This window comes from Mandrillus leucophaeus, unplaced genomic scaffold, assembly GCF_000951045.1.
Source record: "Mandrillus leucophaeus isolate KB7577 unplaced genomic scaffold, Mleu.le_1.0 Scaffold34, whole genome shotgun sequence".
In the NCBI taxonomy this organism is placed as follows: domain Eukaryota; kingdom Metazoa; phylum Chordata; class Mammalia; order Primates; family Cercopithecidae; genus Mandrillus; species Mandrillus leucophaeus.
In genome coordinates, this window is record NW_012103587.1 from 1,170,079 (window position 1) to 1,185,143 (window position 15,065).

Below are 15,065 nucleotides of genomic sequence, written 5' to 3' on the forward strand. Positions count from 1 at the left end.
GGCACAGTGGACAATGAGGCCAGTGCGTGCACAGGGCCCCCGGGGCACAGCCCACACCAACGGCCTTGGCATGGGTTTTACGCAGCAGGAGAGTGGCCTGTGTTAACGGAGTGGCAGGAGGAAAGCATGTACCCAAGGATGGCGAGGAGACCCCAGCCGCAGTCCTGGCTCTCTAGCCCCCAAACCCACACCAGGTTCTTCTTTGGGTCTCAATGTTCCCATTTTCTGTAAAATGGGGATACTTGAAAACCCCTGCATTTGCTATCAGGGAAATCAAACCTGGTGGGAGACCCAAGTGTGCCAGTGAAAATCAATGAAGCAGTGGAGACGGGAAACTGGTCTGCTGGAGTGAGCCCGAGACCAGCATGGGGAACAGCCACTTTGCTGGAAAGGAAGCCCAGAGGCCACGGAACACAAACGGTGGTGCTCACAGAAAGAGCATGTGCCCAGAAGCAGGGTTCCTTGTGGAGGACCGGGGACCTCGGGATGCCCACCCCGGCCCAGCCCTACCCCCCAGGCCAGCCGGCCACATTCGTACCTGGGCCACTGCATTCCCCTCTGGGCACCTCATTCCCAGAGGCATGTAAGGCTGGAAGGAAGTCAGAGAAGAGTTAGAAGCCAGGCGGCACCAGGTAGTGGGAGGTGAGGGAGGAGGCAACGTGGCCAAGAGGGGCCTGGAGCCTGGTGCACAGCAGTGAGACCTCGCTGCTGCTCGCTCTCCTGCCCCGACTGCCCTTCACCTTGGACCGATGAGCCCTCTCCCTCCAGGCTCTGGCCAGTGGCCGCAGGTGACCTGCAATAGCCCTGCGCAGGCTGGTCCAGTGGCCTGTTCAAGGCCAGCCAATAATGGGGTTGGTCAGGGTGAAAAGTGAGCTTCAGCCACTCTGGGTGTCCTTGCCCTAAGTCATCAGGCTCCCAGGATGCCTTGGGGTGGGAGGTGCTGACCTCAGGGGTGGGCAAGGTTGCAGGGAGAAGCTTTTGGGTCTGCTGAGACCTCTTCAGCCATCATTGCCCCCCACCAATCCCCCAGTCTCTCCTGCTTCTTGCCTCCCTTCAGGCCCCAGAGCAGAGGCCACCTCTTTTAGAAACAATAGCAACGACAGCAACGCAGGCTGCGTGCAGGCCAGGCTCCGTGCCGAGTTCCTCATACATGATTCCTTTAAGACCTCTAACACCGGGACCATCATCTCTCATGTACAGATGAGGAAATGGAGGTGGACAGGTTAATCAGCTTGCCCAAGGCCACGCTGTGGAGGGGAGAGCACTGAGCCCAGCTTCCTGCATCTCCAACCCCTGGCCTTCCTCTGCCTGGTGACTTCAGCAATGTCATTCCCTTCCTTCCACAGTCAGAGTACGGGACGTTGGGAGGCCAACGTTGAGGGCCCCAGGACCAGAGATGAAACCTCTGGGTCTCAGTTTGTTCATCTACAAAATGGGCAGTTAATGCCTCGCTCTCATGGTTATCAAGAGGGTCTGGGGCAGGAGCCTGCGTGAGAAGCACCCCAAGGGCTTGTGACGATGCAGGTGGCTGCGCCATGCCCTGAAGGTTTCTGATTTGGTACGTGTGGACTGGGGCCCGAGAATCAGCACTTCTAACAAATCCCAGGGAACACCCTGCCACCGCTGCCCTAGAATCCAGGTGAAGTGCTTTGTGCAGCGCCTGACACACAGTAGGTGCCTAACAAGAGCAACAAAAAAAAAACCCACCAAAAATAAAAAATAAAGACACCACCAGATGGCCTCCTTTCCTTTCTGCCCGGAGGTGCCCAGTACCAGGTTGCCTGGGTTTGAATATCCAAGGCAGGGCCTTGGATAACCCCACTATGCCTCAGTCTCCCCACCTGTAAAATGGGGAGAACAGTAGCACCTGCTTCATCCACTATGAGGATTATTATTACCAGAGAAACCACCGGGCCAGGGGATCCCTCCCAGCCCTGCGCTGGTATACTTCCAGTCCAGATCAACAAGGTCCTTTCCACCGCCCCCGGGGAGGGGCCTGCAGTGCTGCTGGGGCTGGCTGGGTCTCCGGGGAGATTCCGGCAGGGCAGCCTCAGGCTCCAACCCAGCACCTGCCTCACCTCCCCATCCTGAGCACAAAAGACAGGTCACGCGGTGTGCGCTGGCTGGGCCGGCAGACCCCGAGCCTACCAGCTATGTGCCAGGACTCCCCATGGGACGGGTTCTCCTTTCCCCCAGCCTCAGTCTCCTCATCCTTAAGATGGGGTAACACCCTGGGCACCAGAAGGCTTAATCAGGGCCTCTGATCTCTGTCCCCGATCTCTCAGAGTGGCCACAGAAGACCACCACGTCGTCACAAAAGCCTCAGCTCCAGCCAGCTCAGCCCTCCCTCCTCCCCCACCCAGCAGAGCACGCCTCTCCCCATCCCTACTGGGCTTTGTAAGCCCTGCAAGCGAGGCAGGGGTCATGGCCACACAGTTCTGGGCAGTGTCTGCTCCGGTTTTAACGTGTGGCCAAAGCTTGGCTTCTTACAGTGCTCCCACCAAGCCTGCATCCTGCCCATTCAGACAGCTGGAGGGATATTTACAGAAGGGACTGGGTTTCTGTACCCGGGGTCTTCTCCCTGGCTACAGACCCAGAACCCAAAATGGGATGACCCAAGGGACTCGCGGCCCCGGCCTTCCTTCTGTCAGACACTGGCCAGGCTTTTGGCCAACTTGGGTCAGAGAGACCCAAAGCTGGTGGGGAGGCCTGACTCAGGGCCTCCGCCCCACCCCCAGCGTGAGATGACAGTCACCCAAGGGCCCAGTTGCCCATTCCCAGCCAGGAGCTGGGATTCGGGCTGGTGAAACACTGCAGGTTGGAGGAGCCTGGATTTATCTGCAGGCCGGGCTTATAGAACCAGGAGGTGACTTGCACCTTCTGCCAGGGAGGAGCCGGTGCATTCAAAGGCAGAGAGGGAGGGAGGACGGGAACAACAGAAGGACTCCTGACGGGGCAGGAGGAAGGAGGGTTGAATTCACCAAGGACTTGGGCTCCGCTGGGCGGCTCGTGTCTCCTTCAGAGAGTCAGGGACACTCAACCGAGAAGGGCTGGGGTCCTCCAGGGGCTTTTGGTCACGTCGCAGTGGGAACGGTCTAGACCCCCAACTTCTTCTTTGACAGAGAAAAAGAGCCACAGGGGGTCGAAGGTGGATGAACTCGTGACCAAGAGTATGGGGCCAGGTGTGGGCAGCCCGTGTTCAGTTCCCGGGTCTATAAACACTGATAACAAAATTGAGCCATGTGTTATCCGGAGCCCTGGATAACACACAGCTCATGTGGTCACAGTCCTCCATTTCAGGGGACCAGGGAGACCTGCCAGCACCACGCACATGATGGCTTTACACCCTCTCTTCAGCAGCACTCACCTGGTGGGGCATCTGTCTAGTCTACAGCTGGTAGAACAACACTCTCTGTGGTACCTGGGGCACCTGGGCCCAGACCTTTAAGTGCCCGAGCCTCAGTTTCCCCATACAGAAAACAGGGACACCAAAGAAGGGGACCGAATTATTTATCACCCAAATAGGGACACTTGGGAGTAAAAGGAGGCACTAAAAATAACTATATAACGTTTACAATACTTCCTGACTGACAGATAGGTTCTACTTATACCGGTTACCTTGTAAAAGAGTTCTGGTCAAAAAACAATTTTCAGGCCTGGTGTGGTGGGTCACACCTGTAATCCCAGCACTTTGGGAGGCCAAGGCGGGCAGATCACCTGAGGTCAGGAGTTTGAGACCAGCCTGACCAGCCTGACCAACATGGCGAAACCCCATCTCTACTAAAAATACAAAAATTAGCCAGGTGTGGTGGCAGGTGCCTGTAATCCCAGCTACTCAGGAGGCTGAGGCAGGATTGCTTGAACCCGGGAGGCAGAGGTTACAGTGAGCCGAGATCACGCCACTGCACTCCAGCCTGGGCGACAGAGCAAGACTCCGTCTGAAAAAAAAACAAAACGAACAAACAAAACTATTTTCCAAAGTAAATTCTTTTCTAAACTGTGACACCAGATGGGGTGAAAGACAGCAGGCACCCACAGGGCTGGCCTGGACATCCGGTTACCCAAGCATAAGACTGAACTCATGGGCATCAGAAGGGCTGAGTGAGGCTTGGGGCTCCCAGAGAAGCTGATTATTCTCGGTATTGCTGTGGCCATCAATCTTGTGCCCATTACTGGTGAGTTTCTGGCAAGTCAGGCCCTCCCATTCCAGGGAGTCGAAGCCCCTTCTAAGAAGGACCCAGATGACTCAGGGGAGAGGACGCTGCCGGGGTCAGTTCCCACCATACCCTCCCTCAGAGCCTGGACCCACAGCGGCCAGCCACCGCCAAGCTGCGCCAGCCCTCACCTTCGGCCTCCTCCACCATCTCCTCCTCGTTTCCGCTCACGCCCGACGCCTCCATCTCCTCATCCTCCACCACGGGCGGGAACGCGGTCTCCTCGCTGGCCGCCGCCGGGGCTTTCTTCTTCTTCCTCCGCGCGTTCCTCTCCTTCTCCTGGGCACAGGGAAGCAGCAGATCAGGGCTGGGGCCTGGGGCCTGGGTTGTCAGCTTGGGGACTCCCCATGCCTGGGGCCTCACCACAGGTGCAAGGGGCAGTGATCCTGGCCATGTGGCAATGAGGGTGACCATCCCCCTCACACCCCACCTCGGCAACCAAGCGTGCCAGGGGTTATTTTTACCGGGGCCTTTATTCTTCCATTGAGCCCCAGATACACTCCGGGTACAGGCGGGCCCCCCAGCCACCTTGATATCCTTCCTGAGCGTGAGATAACCTGTCTGACACTGCCCAGGACTCTCCTAGCCAGAGTGACCACGCCTCCTGGGGACACCCTGTCAGCTTCATCGGCACATGTGGAGTGAATGAATACAGAAGCTTCTCCTTGCTATGCAAGTCTCACTCGTCCCCAGGGGCCAGGTCAGCCTGGGAAGCTCGCATTTCATTTCCTGAATTTTTACAGAACACCTACTGTGTGCCCGGTTCTGCACACCAGGGCTGTGGGGACACAACGCACAGGGTAGACAAGGGGTAGACCCTCGGAGGCTGCCCTGCCGCTGGGGAGACCAGCAATGTGCTCTTCACACAGAAGCACCACTCAGAGGGTTGCACAGGTGAAATGAGGTGGGACAAAGAGCACAAGGGCAGGTGCTCCTCTGGACAGAACAGTCCGGAAGGGCTTCTGCAAGGAAGTGACATTTGAGCCAAGATTTGACGGCGGAGGGAAGGGGCCAGCCAGGCTCTGGATGAGAGTGGCAGGTGCAGGGAGTCACAGGTGCAAAGGCCTCCGTCGGGGGAACATTCCGGGTGTGTCCCGGAATGGAAAGAAGCCCACGTCGTGGGGCCTCCACTTTCCCTGCTCCTAGGAACCCCAGCTCCTCACTCACAGAGCCCACCCTTCTTCCCCAACTTAGGCACCGTCATCAAACCGCTCATCTTTGTGGCTCACAGGGGTGGGTGTTTCTTTGTCCCCATGGTGAGCCAGGCAGAGACTCTGAAAGTGTTTGTTGACTGACTTGCTGAGCAACTGTGAAAGGCCAGCCTTCGTGGGCTTGAACGCACAGACAGCTGAGAGCAGGGGCATCGTGGAGGCAGCATCTCGAAGTGACTGGGGACTCCCAGGGGGACTGGAAAGACACTGGGGGGTGCCCACCACAGCCTGGTGTGACAGGAGCGGCAGCAGCCTGATCCCTCTGGGGTTGCTGAGAAAGAGGCAGGCCCCCCGCCACACCTGGAGGTACCCGCAGCTCTCAGCCAAGAGCCCTGTATTGTGTTGAATGGTGTCCCCCAAAGTTCACATCAACCCGGAACCTCAGACCGTGACCTTACTTACAAACGGGATTCTGCAGATGTCATTAGTTAAGATGTTGCCACACTGGAGTGGGGTGGGCCCTAAATCCAACAGGACTGACAGTCGTGGAAGAAGAGGGAAATACGGATTCAGGGACATGAAGACCCTGTGGCAGCCGAGACACATGTGGAGGGATGCAGCTACAAGCCAAGGAATGTCATGAACTGCCAGCAGTCACTGGAAGATGCAAGAGGCTCCCCTGCAGCCTTGAACGTGAGCACAACCCTGCGGACACTGGTTCCAGACGCCTGGCCTCCAGAATTGGAAGAGAATACATCTCTGTTGTTTGTACCGGTCTGTGGTACTTCCTTGCGGCAGCCACAGGGAATCACACATCCCTCTGCACTGGTGCGCCCAGATTCCAAGAAAAAGCTGCCTGACATCCAGACCACACAGCCTGCTCTCGGGCAAATGCCAGGTGGGCCCTGCCCACCCTGGCCCTTCACCATGGCCAGGCTGGAGCTGGGCCTCATGAAGGGGAGGAGAAGGGTTCTCAGGCTCCAAGCCCCAGCCACAGGCAGGGAATAGGATCACTTCCTGTCCTGCCTTCTTCCTGAGCAAACAGGGTTCCTCTGAGCACAGCCGCTTGGAACGCAGGGAGGAAAAGGGAAACGTCTGCTCGTCCGTTAGTCACAGTTTCCGTCACCAACAGTCGGCCGGAGGGCCACAGCCCTGCCCCTGCCAGTGCCCAGAGGGCCCACGGGGATGCCCAGCTCTGCAACCCCGCACATGTCCTGGGCCCAGTCCCAGCCCTGCCCCGAACCCTGAGCCTCTCCCAGGAGAGTTCGAGCCTGTGGCGGCCTGAGAAAGTGGTGGCATGTGGGTTCTGCGGCTGCGGCCGAGGGCTGCCCCTGCTTCCCGAATCTATTTTTGGCAGACAGAGGCTCAGGAAAGACTCAGGGCTGGGTGCCTTGAGCTGCCCGGGCAGTGGCTGGGACATGGGAGATACTCAGAGTCTCGCAGGGAACAGGGGTCTCCTGTCGGCCTGCTCGTGGCGCCCACCATCCTGGAGAGCAAGGTCTCTCTGTGGGGGGCAGGGTGGGGCCTCTGAGGCAGCGGACCAGGATGGTGCCAACACCCTGAATCCCCACAAGGCTGGGTCTCAGGGAGAGTCCCAGGAGTTACGGTTAATCCTTACACACATGGTCCAGCACTGTGGGATCTGGTGTGGAATACGAGAGGCTGGTGATGGCATCGGTCATTACGGCTGATGTTTACTAAGCACCTACTATGCGCCAAGCGGTTTCTGGTATTAATTTATCGGATCTGCACAGCCGCTCTGCATATCAGGGCATGTCACCCCCTGCTTCAGACTCTCCAACACCTGGATAAAATTCCCAAGTCCTCCGTCCATCCACATGGCCCTGTGTGATCCAGTCCTGGACCCCGCCTGCCTCTCCAAGCTGCTCTCCCCTCTTCCCTCCTCAGGGACTGTGCTACAAACACATTGCCCTCCTAGCCAGAGGGCCTCTGCACCGGCTGTTCCTCTGCCTGGACACCCTTGCCCCAGATATCTGCATAACTCACTTCCTCACCTCCTTCGGGCCTTAGCTCAGACATCAGAGAGGTCTTCCCTGATCACTCCATCATTAGCTCATCCCTCCCACCTCCACCATCAATCATTTTCTACTACATTCCTCTCATAGCATCTTCAGACTCCATTCCGAAATTGAGTGTGCGAACCTGTCTCTCGCACCAGTTCCTCAAGGGCTGGGATCTTTGTTCTCTGCTATATTCCCACCATACCTGGAACAGTGTCTGGCACAGAACAGATGCTCTGTAACTACGTCTTTAGATGAATGAACCTGATAGACAGGGACAGTGGCTCAGAGAGGCAGACACACGCACAAGACCACACAGCTCATGAGTCGAGGAACCCAGATTTGAATGCCGGCCAGGTTCAAACATTTCCTGGCCGGACCATCTCTCTGTAGGCCTGTGCAGCCTCAGGTAGAAGAGATTAACAGCAGAAAACAAGGCGGGGCCGGGCCAAGGCTGAGGAGGACAGAGACTGAGGAACATGGAAGCTGAGCCCGAGGGGCCTGCATTCACAGATGGGAGAAAAGGGTAACCTTCGGCCATAAGGAGGGGGAGGGAAACCTCGCAAAAGACACTGAGGCCAAGTGTTACATAACTCTGGGACATGCCCCGCCTGCCCACCCGCCCGCCGGATCCTGCTTCCTGCTGACGTCGCCTGTGGCCACACTCAGGCCAGGCCTGGTGCAAGGCAGGAGGGGACACCCACTGACCCTCTGCTTCCCCACTCCTTCCTTCTCTGGCCAAGGGTGACATGTCTTCCTGTACTCCAGACAGGGTTGGGCCAGCAGCCAGAGGTGGCTGTTACTGTGTCAGGATTCACTGGGATGTGCCTTCCTCCCTGGGACTGAAAGGCACAGGGGAGGGGCAGGAGGCGGAGGTCACCAGGTTCAGCGGCATCTCTCCGGGTGAGACCCGCTTGTATACTGCAGCGATGGGAAGCTCACCACTGCAGCAAGAGCGGCCACTGTCAAGACGGCTGGCCTGGCCTGAGCCCCGCTCCCTATGATGGGTCCCTGCATCTGCTCTGCTTTCACTGCAGCCCTCGATATGAGGGAGCTCCTTCGAGGTGGGCCAGGAGCGAGAACCAACCGCACACTCCCGAATCACTCATTCTCATCCAGGTCCCAACCTGGTTCTCAGGGTCCCCTCCTGCCCACGCCTCCGGAGTCTTCAGCATCAGGGGACAGAAGGGCCACCTTCTTTATCAGCTGTGTCATTCAGATCAGAATCACTCTCATCGACACTAGGACGACCCAACCTGAGTCCAGCCCTGGATGGGGGCTGTGCCTCAGCTCAGAATCCTTCCATGTAGCCTCCACTCCCTCCATGGTCCACTAAGTGTCAGCTTCTCAGCCCAGCAGGAAAGCCCCATCCATGCGTCTGCCCTCAGGGCACCTGCCATCGCTTCCCTGGGATACAGCAGGCGCTCAATAAGGGGTTGCTGAATGGACAGTGAGAATAATACTGGATGCTTATTGAGGGCTGACCAAGGAACAGGCACTACCCTTTACAAAAAGAAACACACTTGTTCTTCAACAGCCCTATGCCTGGGTCCCATTCTTAGCCCCATTTTACAGAGGTGGAAACTGAGGCACAGAGAGATGAAGTGAAGCCCAGTATCCTTTGACCCAGTCACTAAGCAGCGGAGCTAGGGTGCGAAGCCACCAGCTCCAAAGCCCTGCTTTGCACCATCCTTCTGGAGTGCCTCTCTGAATGAATGGATGAATCAATCAATCAATCAATCAATCAGTCGTGAGCGCATCACCATCAGCACTATCACAGCTCTCACTAGCAGAGTGCCTGGGGCACACTAGGCCGCATTCCAAGCACTCTGTAGGCAGCCACCCAGTGCATTCCCACAACAGCCCTTTGAGGTGGGTTTCATTATTGTCCCCATTTCACAGATGGGGAAACTGAGGTGCAGAGAGCATTGGTCACTTCCCCAAGGCCACACAGCTAGTAGGTGGCAGAGCCTACATTCAAACTCAGGTCTCCTGGGCCCAGTCCCTGCTCCCAACCCACAGCACACTGTGGCTGTGCCTGCACACACCACTCAAGAAGGGCCCTCGTCAGTGGGATCGTTGGCTGCATGTTTGTCCATGCCAGCAGCTTCATTGGTGGTTACTACACATGACAGGGTGCCTTGAGCATGGCCCATGCCACCTTGGCCCAGTGCTCATATCTCCCACAAATCTCCTAGTCTAATAAAACCTTCCAACTCAAAAAAAAAAAAAAAAGGAGGGGGTCTCAGGCAGCCCTGAGAAGGGGGTGGATGGCGTCAAGATAAAATAATAATGACCACAGCAGTAAGAGTAACTAGGGCAGGTCGCCTTCCCAGAGCATTGCCCCTCTGGCAGGCACTAAGGTCCTCACAGGTAATCACTCGTTCACTCCTCACAGGACCTCTTGGATAAGAACTGTTATTCCCGTACTTTACAGATGGGGAAACTGAGGCTTAGAAGGCTGAATTCACTGCCCAAGGTCACAGGGGTGCCCAAATCCACAAGCTGGGCCTTGCCCCCAGTCTCGCCCTGGGCCTAATGGGACGGTTCACCATGCTGGGGTCTCTGGTCCTCCAAGCCACTCTCAGGTTTTGGAGTCTCTGGGGGTACAACAGGGCCACACCCTGCGGAAGCCTGGAAAGCCAGGCTGAGTGGCAGCAGGCTGCAGGGGAGGAGACGCCTGTGGTCATGGGGTGAGGGGGACAGGCGGAGGGGACCCCGGAGGGGGAGGCGGGGTAAGGGGGAGGCGGGGTGAAGAGAGAGACAAAGAAAGGAAGGCTGGGGAGAAACCAGGGGGCCCTTTTTGTGCCTAGGGAGATGCTCAGGGCCAAACCCCTGCCCCTGAGTCATCCCGGATGGACCACTTCAGACTCCTGACCTGGCTGACAGAATCGATGGCCCACAACATCCCCTCACCCCGGCCCAGGCCCCCTGCTGCACCCCCAGGCTGCTGTGGCATGGGCCCTCTTTGCCATAAGGGACCTCAGCAGGTATTAGGAACAGGGGTCTGCACATTCAGCCAGACACGGTGCCTTCCTCTACACCCAACCAGAAAGCCCGAAGCATCCAGAAGAGGAGGGCGCTGCCTGAAGCCCTGAGCTCTGGGGACAAATCCCAGGGGCTGATGTGGAGGGCACGCGGGGCACTGCTTAACTGGAAGTGACGGGGAGGGGCCTCCCTGAGGCCAGAGGGTGGATTTCAGTGCTGACCACAGGGCCGTGGGACTGTGCCCCCTCGGTCCTGGAGCCACCAGCAGCCGCGCGCACACATGACTCACGAAGAACCCACTTGGGAGGGTGGAAGGATGTCCTTAAATTCTGCACAGTACTTGGGCAGAGTTCAAACAGGGCAAGGCTATACCTGGCCCTCCCACTGCAGGCTGTGTGACCTCACAGCCTGCTCACCCTCTCTGGGCCTCAGCAGGTTGCAGGGAGGGAGCAATTCAGCATGGCCTGTCTGGAACACACTGCATACACTTTACACCCAGGCGCAAGGCAGCCTGACGTCACGGTTTGGTGGGGAGGCGGAGAGGGGAGCTATGCAACCCCTCCCTCGTGCTTCTGTATCGATGAGGAAACACGCAGCCTAGCGATGAAGAGCGTGGGTGCTGATCTCATAACTGTGGGTACAAATCCCAATTCATTGCAGATGAGCCTGGCTAAGCCTCAGTTTCCCCAGCTCTAAAATGCTTGGCAAGCATGTCAAAGAGGGAGAAAGGAGGGAGGAAGGGAAGGAGAGAGGTAGTGAAGGAGAGAGGGAAGGCAGCAGAGGTCTCCCTCAAAATGCTCCTTGATTCCCAGAAATAGCTGTGGAAGAAGCGGCTGCTCCTTGGAGGCCATTAGGCGGCGAGGCGGGCCTGCACCTTCTGTGCAGGAGGGAAGGGTCTCAGCCTCCCGGGACCTGCCTCAAGCCCTCCAGGATGCTGGGGCTGAGATGTCCGCTCCCCGCCCCCTAGACCTGTCCCTCCCCGGCCACAGCAGCCCTAAAGCTGTGAGGTCAAATGGGGCGGGGGAGCTGCTCGCTCAGGACCCATTTGCCTCCGGGTCCTCATTCCAACGCGCTGACAGCCTGAATTCCTGGCTGAGTCAGTCTGGTCCACCGCGCTCCTTCCCCCACACCCTGAGCTGGGGCTGAGGGCCCCCAGAGGTGTCTGTCTGAGCGGAGCAGGGTCAGGGTGGGGGTGGAGGGCAGCTGGCCTGGCCCTTCTCCAGGGCAGGGACACACAGCAGCATTGCGGGCTGCAGCCATCTCGGGGCACTCCCAGGCTTGAACCCCCAGAAACTGAGTTCTAACAAGGCGGCATAACGGCCCCTCCCTGGCCCACGCCTCCTGGGGTGCAGAGACACCTCCTGAGGCAGCCTGAGCTCCTCTCGCAGCCCCCGGGGGCGCGGCGCAGGCGACTGCGGACTCACCATCTTCAGCTTGTGCTGCTGCAAGATCTCATCGAGGTTCTGCCTCTTCTTGTAGTTGAAGTAGAAGTTCTTACACTGTGACACGGTCTTGGAGCCCACCATCCGGGCGATGGCCGACCAGTTGCGGCCGTGTTCCAGGAGACCTGTCTCGGGAGAGGAGAGCAGTGAGGGGCGGCCAGGCCCGGCAGGCAGAGGGGCCTGTGTACATGGCCTGGGGGGCAAACGGGCCTGGAGCAGAAACCCAGCCTGGGGCTCCCTGCTCAGGCCCAGGACCTCGGGAAGAAGAGACAGCGATGGGCCACGTGTCCCCTGGCGGGGAAGGTACTAGAGGGTGGCAGGCCTGGCCTCTGGGGTCTGGTTTCTCAGTCACTTGACTCCAGGCCAGGATGCATGGGAAAGGCCTGGGCTGGAGGAGCCAAAAGCGACAGGTGAAGCCCCACTGAGCCACCGCGCAGAAGTCTGGGGGCGGAGGGCTGTGAATGTCCAGGATGCACAGCCTCTGCCCAGGCCCCACCTCTCCTGCCTCCCCCAAGCTGGGCGGGAGGGCGGCCGACGTGACCCAGCCCTGACACTCGCTCACAGCTGCAGGCGAGGCCTCGGGAGACCGTTGTTTTCCGGCCACACCGGCCCAGGGAAAGGAAGGGACGTGGTGAGCAGGGGATGGGAGGGTGGAGGTCAGGGTGGGGGTGAGCTGGGGCCAGGAGCCTCCGGGCCCAGGTTAACTGGGGCACCTCCAGGGCCCAAACTCCCTAAGGGCACCTAAAGGCCCACTCGGGACTCAAGGCCCACCAGGCCGGGTTGGGCGGCTGGAATTTGCTCTCAAACCCCAACCCGCACCACCAGGAGGTTCTCTCAGCCTCACAGACCTCCTGCTGTGGGAAGAGACCCTCCAGGAATTGGCAGAAAAAGTTCCCTCCATCCCCAGGTCTCAGGCCAGAGCGGCATGCCGCCCCCCACGTTCTAGTTTCAAGGCCACAAACACCAGGCTCAGCAGAAACACAGCCCCTGCTGCACCGGAGGCAGCGCCCGGGAAGCCAAGCCCCCGGCCTCGGCCCATCTGCCCGGCGAGCTGTGGCACACACAGGCACAGGCACAGGCCAGGCAGCTCTATATTTATGCCCGTGTCTCCAGCGGCGTGACCTTGTATGGCCCAGCCAGCCCGTGCAGGTAGGGCCTGCCCACTTTCCCAGGGCTGTGGGAGAGACAGGGAGCGCTCCTGACCTAGGGGGCTGTGAGGCAAGAGGGTGCCCCTCCAGGGCAGCAGGCCCCAAGGCTGAATCACGTAGCTCGGGACTTGGCAGCTTCCCTGAGCTGGAGCTATACTTGTAAGGACTTAATGAAGGATTTCCCGTAATGAAGTTTTTGACTATTTTCCTTGAATCAAATCAATCTGCAAGCCAAGCTCCAGCTAAAATGGTTCAGGGGTCGTGGAGCCGAGGGGCAGCCGTCTGTGTTGGTATTTTCATTCATTCCTTCATTCCTTCCTTCCTTCCTTCCTTCCCTCCTTCCTTCCTTCCTTCCCTCCTTCCTTCCTTCCTTCCTTCCTTCATTCATCCATCCACCCACCCACCCACCTACCCACCCACGTGCCGGCTGCCTGCCTGCTACACACAAGGCTCTAACGCAAATAAAATAACAGCAGCAGAAACATCAACACATCAGCCCATGGCATGGCTAAGTGACACACAGAGTTTGCAAAGCCCTTCAAAGACTTGGTTCCTTCTCATCCTTGCTGTCGTGGCTGTGACCATTTTCCCATCCCCAGGAGGGGGAAATCTCCTGGGGAGATTTCAGAGGGTCCCGCCAACTCACCCAAGCTTAGAGGACCAGCCAAGGCAGGCAACGCGGGCATGGGGCCCCAGACTTCCTGCCCTCCGGGTCCTCTGGCCCCCGTGGCGTGGGGGTGGCACTGACTGACAGGCCACCTGCTCGCCCGCTGTGGCCCTGGGAGCCACGTGGCCTCACGGCCCGCTCCTCAGGGTTCCTCAAGGACAGGCGCAGAAGGGGAGGGCCGGGGCGTGGGATCAAGTGGCACCCGGCCCCTGACCTTTCCCTCCGCCCGCGCCAGCAGCAGCTGCCACTTCCAGAACCTGGTGGACGGGGCCGTGCGTTTATTTATATTTCCCCAGCCGGGGCCAAGAGAGCCCAGGCAAACATGCTGGGCCAGAGGGATCAGAGGCCCGGAACCCGGGTGGGAGAGGGCAGGTCTCCCATCTGGGCCTGCCGGGTTGGGTGGGCATGGAGAGCCCGGGGGGGGGGGGGTGGCCCGACGACGCTGGGGAGGTTGACATTTCCAAACTCAGTCAATAAATAAGGAGGTGGCTAGGAGCCTGGCTGGGGGTTGGGGACCCTAATTAACTCCAATCATGGGGGCAGTGGGAGAGGGTTGAGGGCAGGGGAGAGGGGATGGAGGTGGGGATGGGGGTCACCCAGTCCTTCCTGAAAACATGCGGCTCCCAAAGGAGCAATGGGCAGAGTCACCCGGGCACCTGGCCAGAGCTCGCCAGCAGTCTCGGCCAGCCCTTCTGCTCTCCGGCCTCAGTTTCCTTAACTGCCCTGTGAGGGACCAGAGTGGGTGTTCCATTAGCGCCGGCCAGGGCCTCGGGGTAGGGGCAGGCTGGCACTGGCTTCCTCTGGTTTGTGTTTTGGGAAGCCCAGGCAGAGGGTGCCGGGCACAGGGAGAAGGACTTTCTACCCCACCGTGCCTTGGAGCCCACCCCGCCAGACCCAGCCTGAAGCCCCCGTCCACCTGGAGAGCCCCCTCTGCACAGAGCATCACAGACCTTCCCAGGCACAGATCCAGGTCCCACCCCTGCTTCCAGGAGAGCCTCAGCCCAGCAGGAAGAGAGAGGAGGGGGCACGGGGGAAAGGATGGGCTGGGACCCCCATCCACTCCAGGGCCCAGAACTCCAACTCCCCAGCTGCCCCAGCTGCCCAGCCTCAAATCCCAGACGGCCACGTTGCGGTCCCTGCCCCTGCACCCGCAGTCCCCCATCCCCTCCCCAGGACCACTCACTCACATCCTCTCATCCGCGTCTCCCCCTCGGCCAAGTTTTCCGGAAACATAGGGCTGGGAAGATGCCCCGGGGAGCGGGCCCAGAGAAGTGGGCCGGCAGGGCCCAGTGCTCATATCTCCCACAAATCTCCTAGTCTAATAAAACCTTCCAACTCAAAAAAAAAAAAAAAAAGGAGGGGGTCTCAGGCAGCCCTGAGAAGGGGGTGGATGGCGTCAAGATAAAATAATAATGACCACAGCAGTAAGAGTAA

At 58.9% G+C, this 15,065-nt stretch overlaps 1 protein-coding gene across 1 annotated transcript in view; it reads right to left on the minus strand.

Moving 5' to 3' along the window:
- NCOR2 (nuclear receptor corepressor 2) overlaps positions 1 to 15,065 on the minus strand; it is a 210,424-nt gene that overhangs the window by 66,582 nt on the left and 128,777 nt on the right. The window contains exons 19-21 of the mRNA XM_011988891.1: positions 11,799 to 11,941; positions 4,346 to 4,493; positions 539 to 589 (exon numbers count right to left, since the gene is read on the minus strand). Coding sequence (XP_011844281.1) covers positions 539 to 589; positions 4,346 to 4,493; positions 11,799 to 11,941 — 342 coding nt within the window. The remainder of the gene's footprint in view (positions 1 to 538; positions 590 to 4,345; positions 4,494 to 11,798; positions 11,942 to 15,065) is intronic.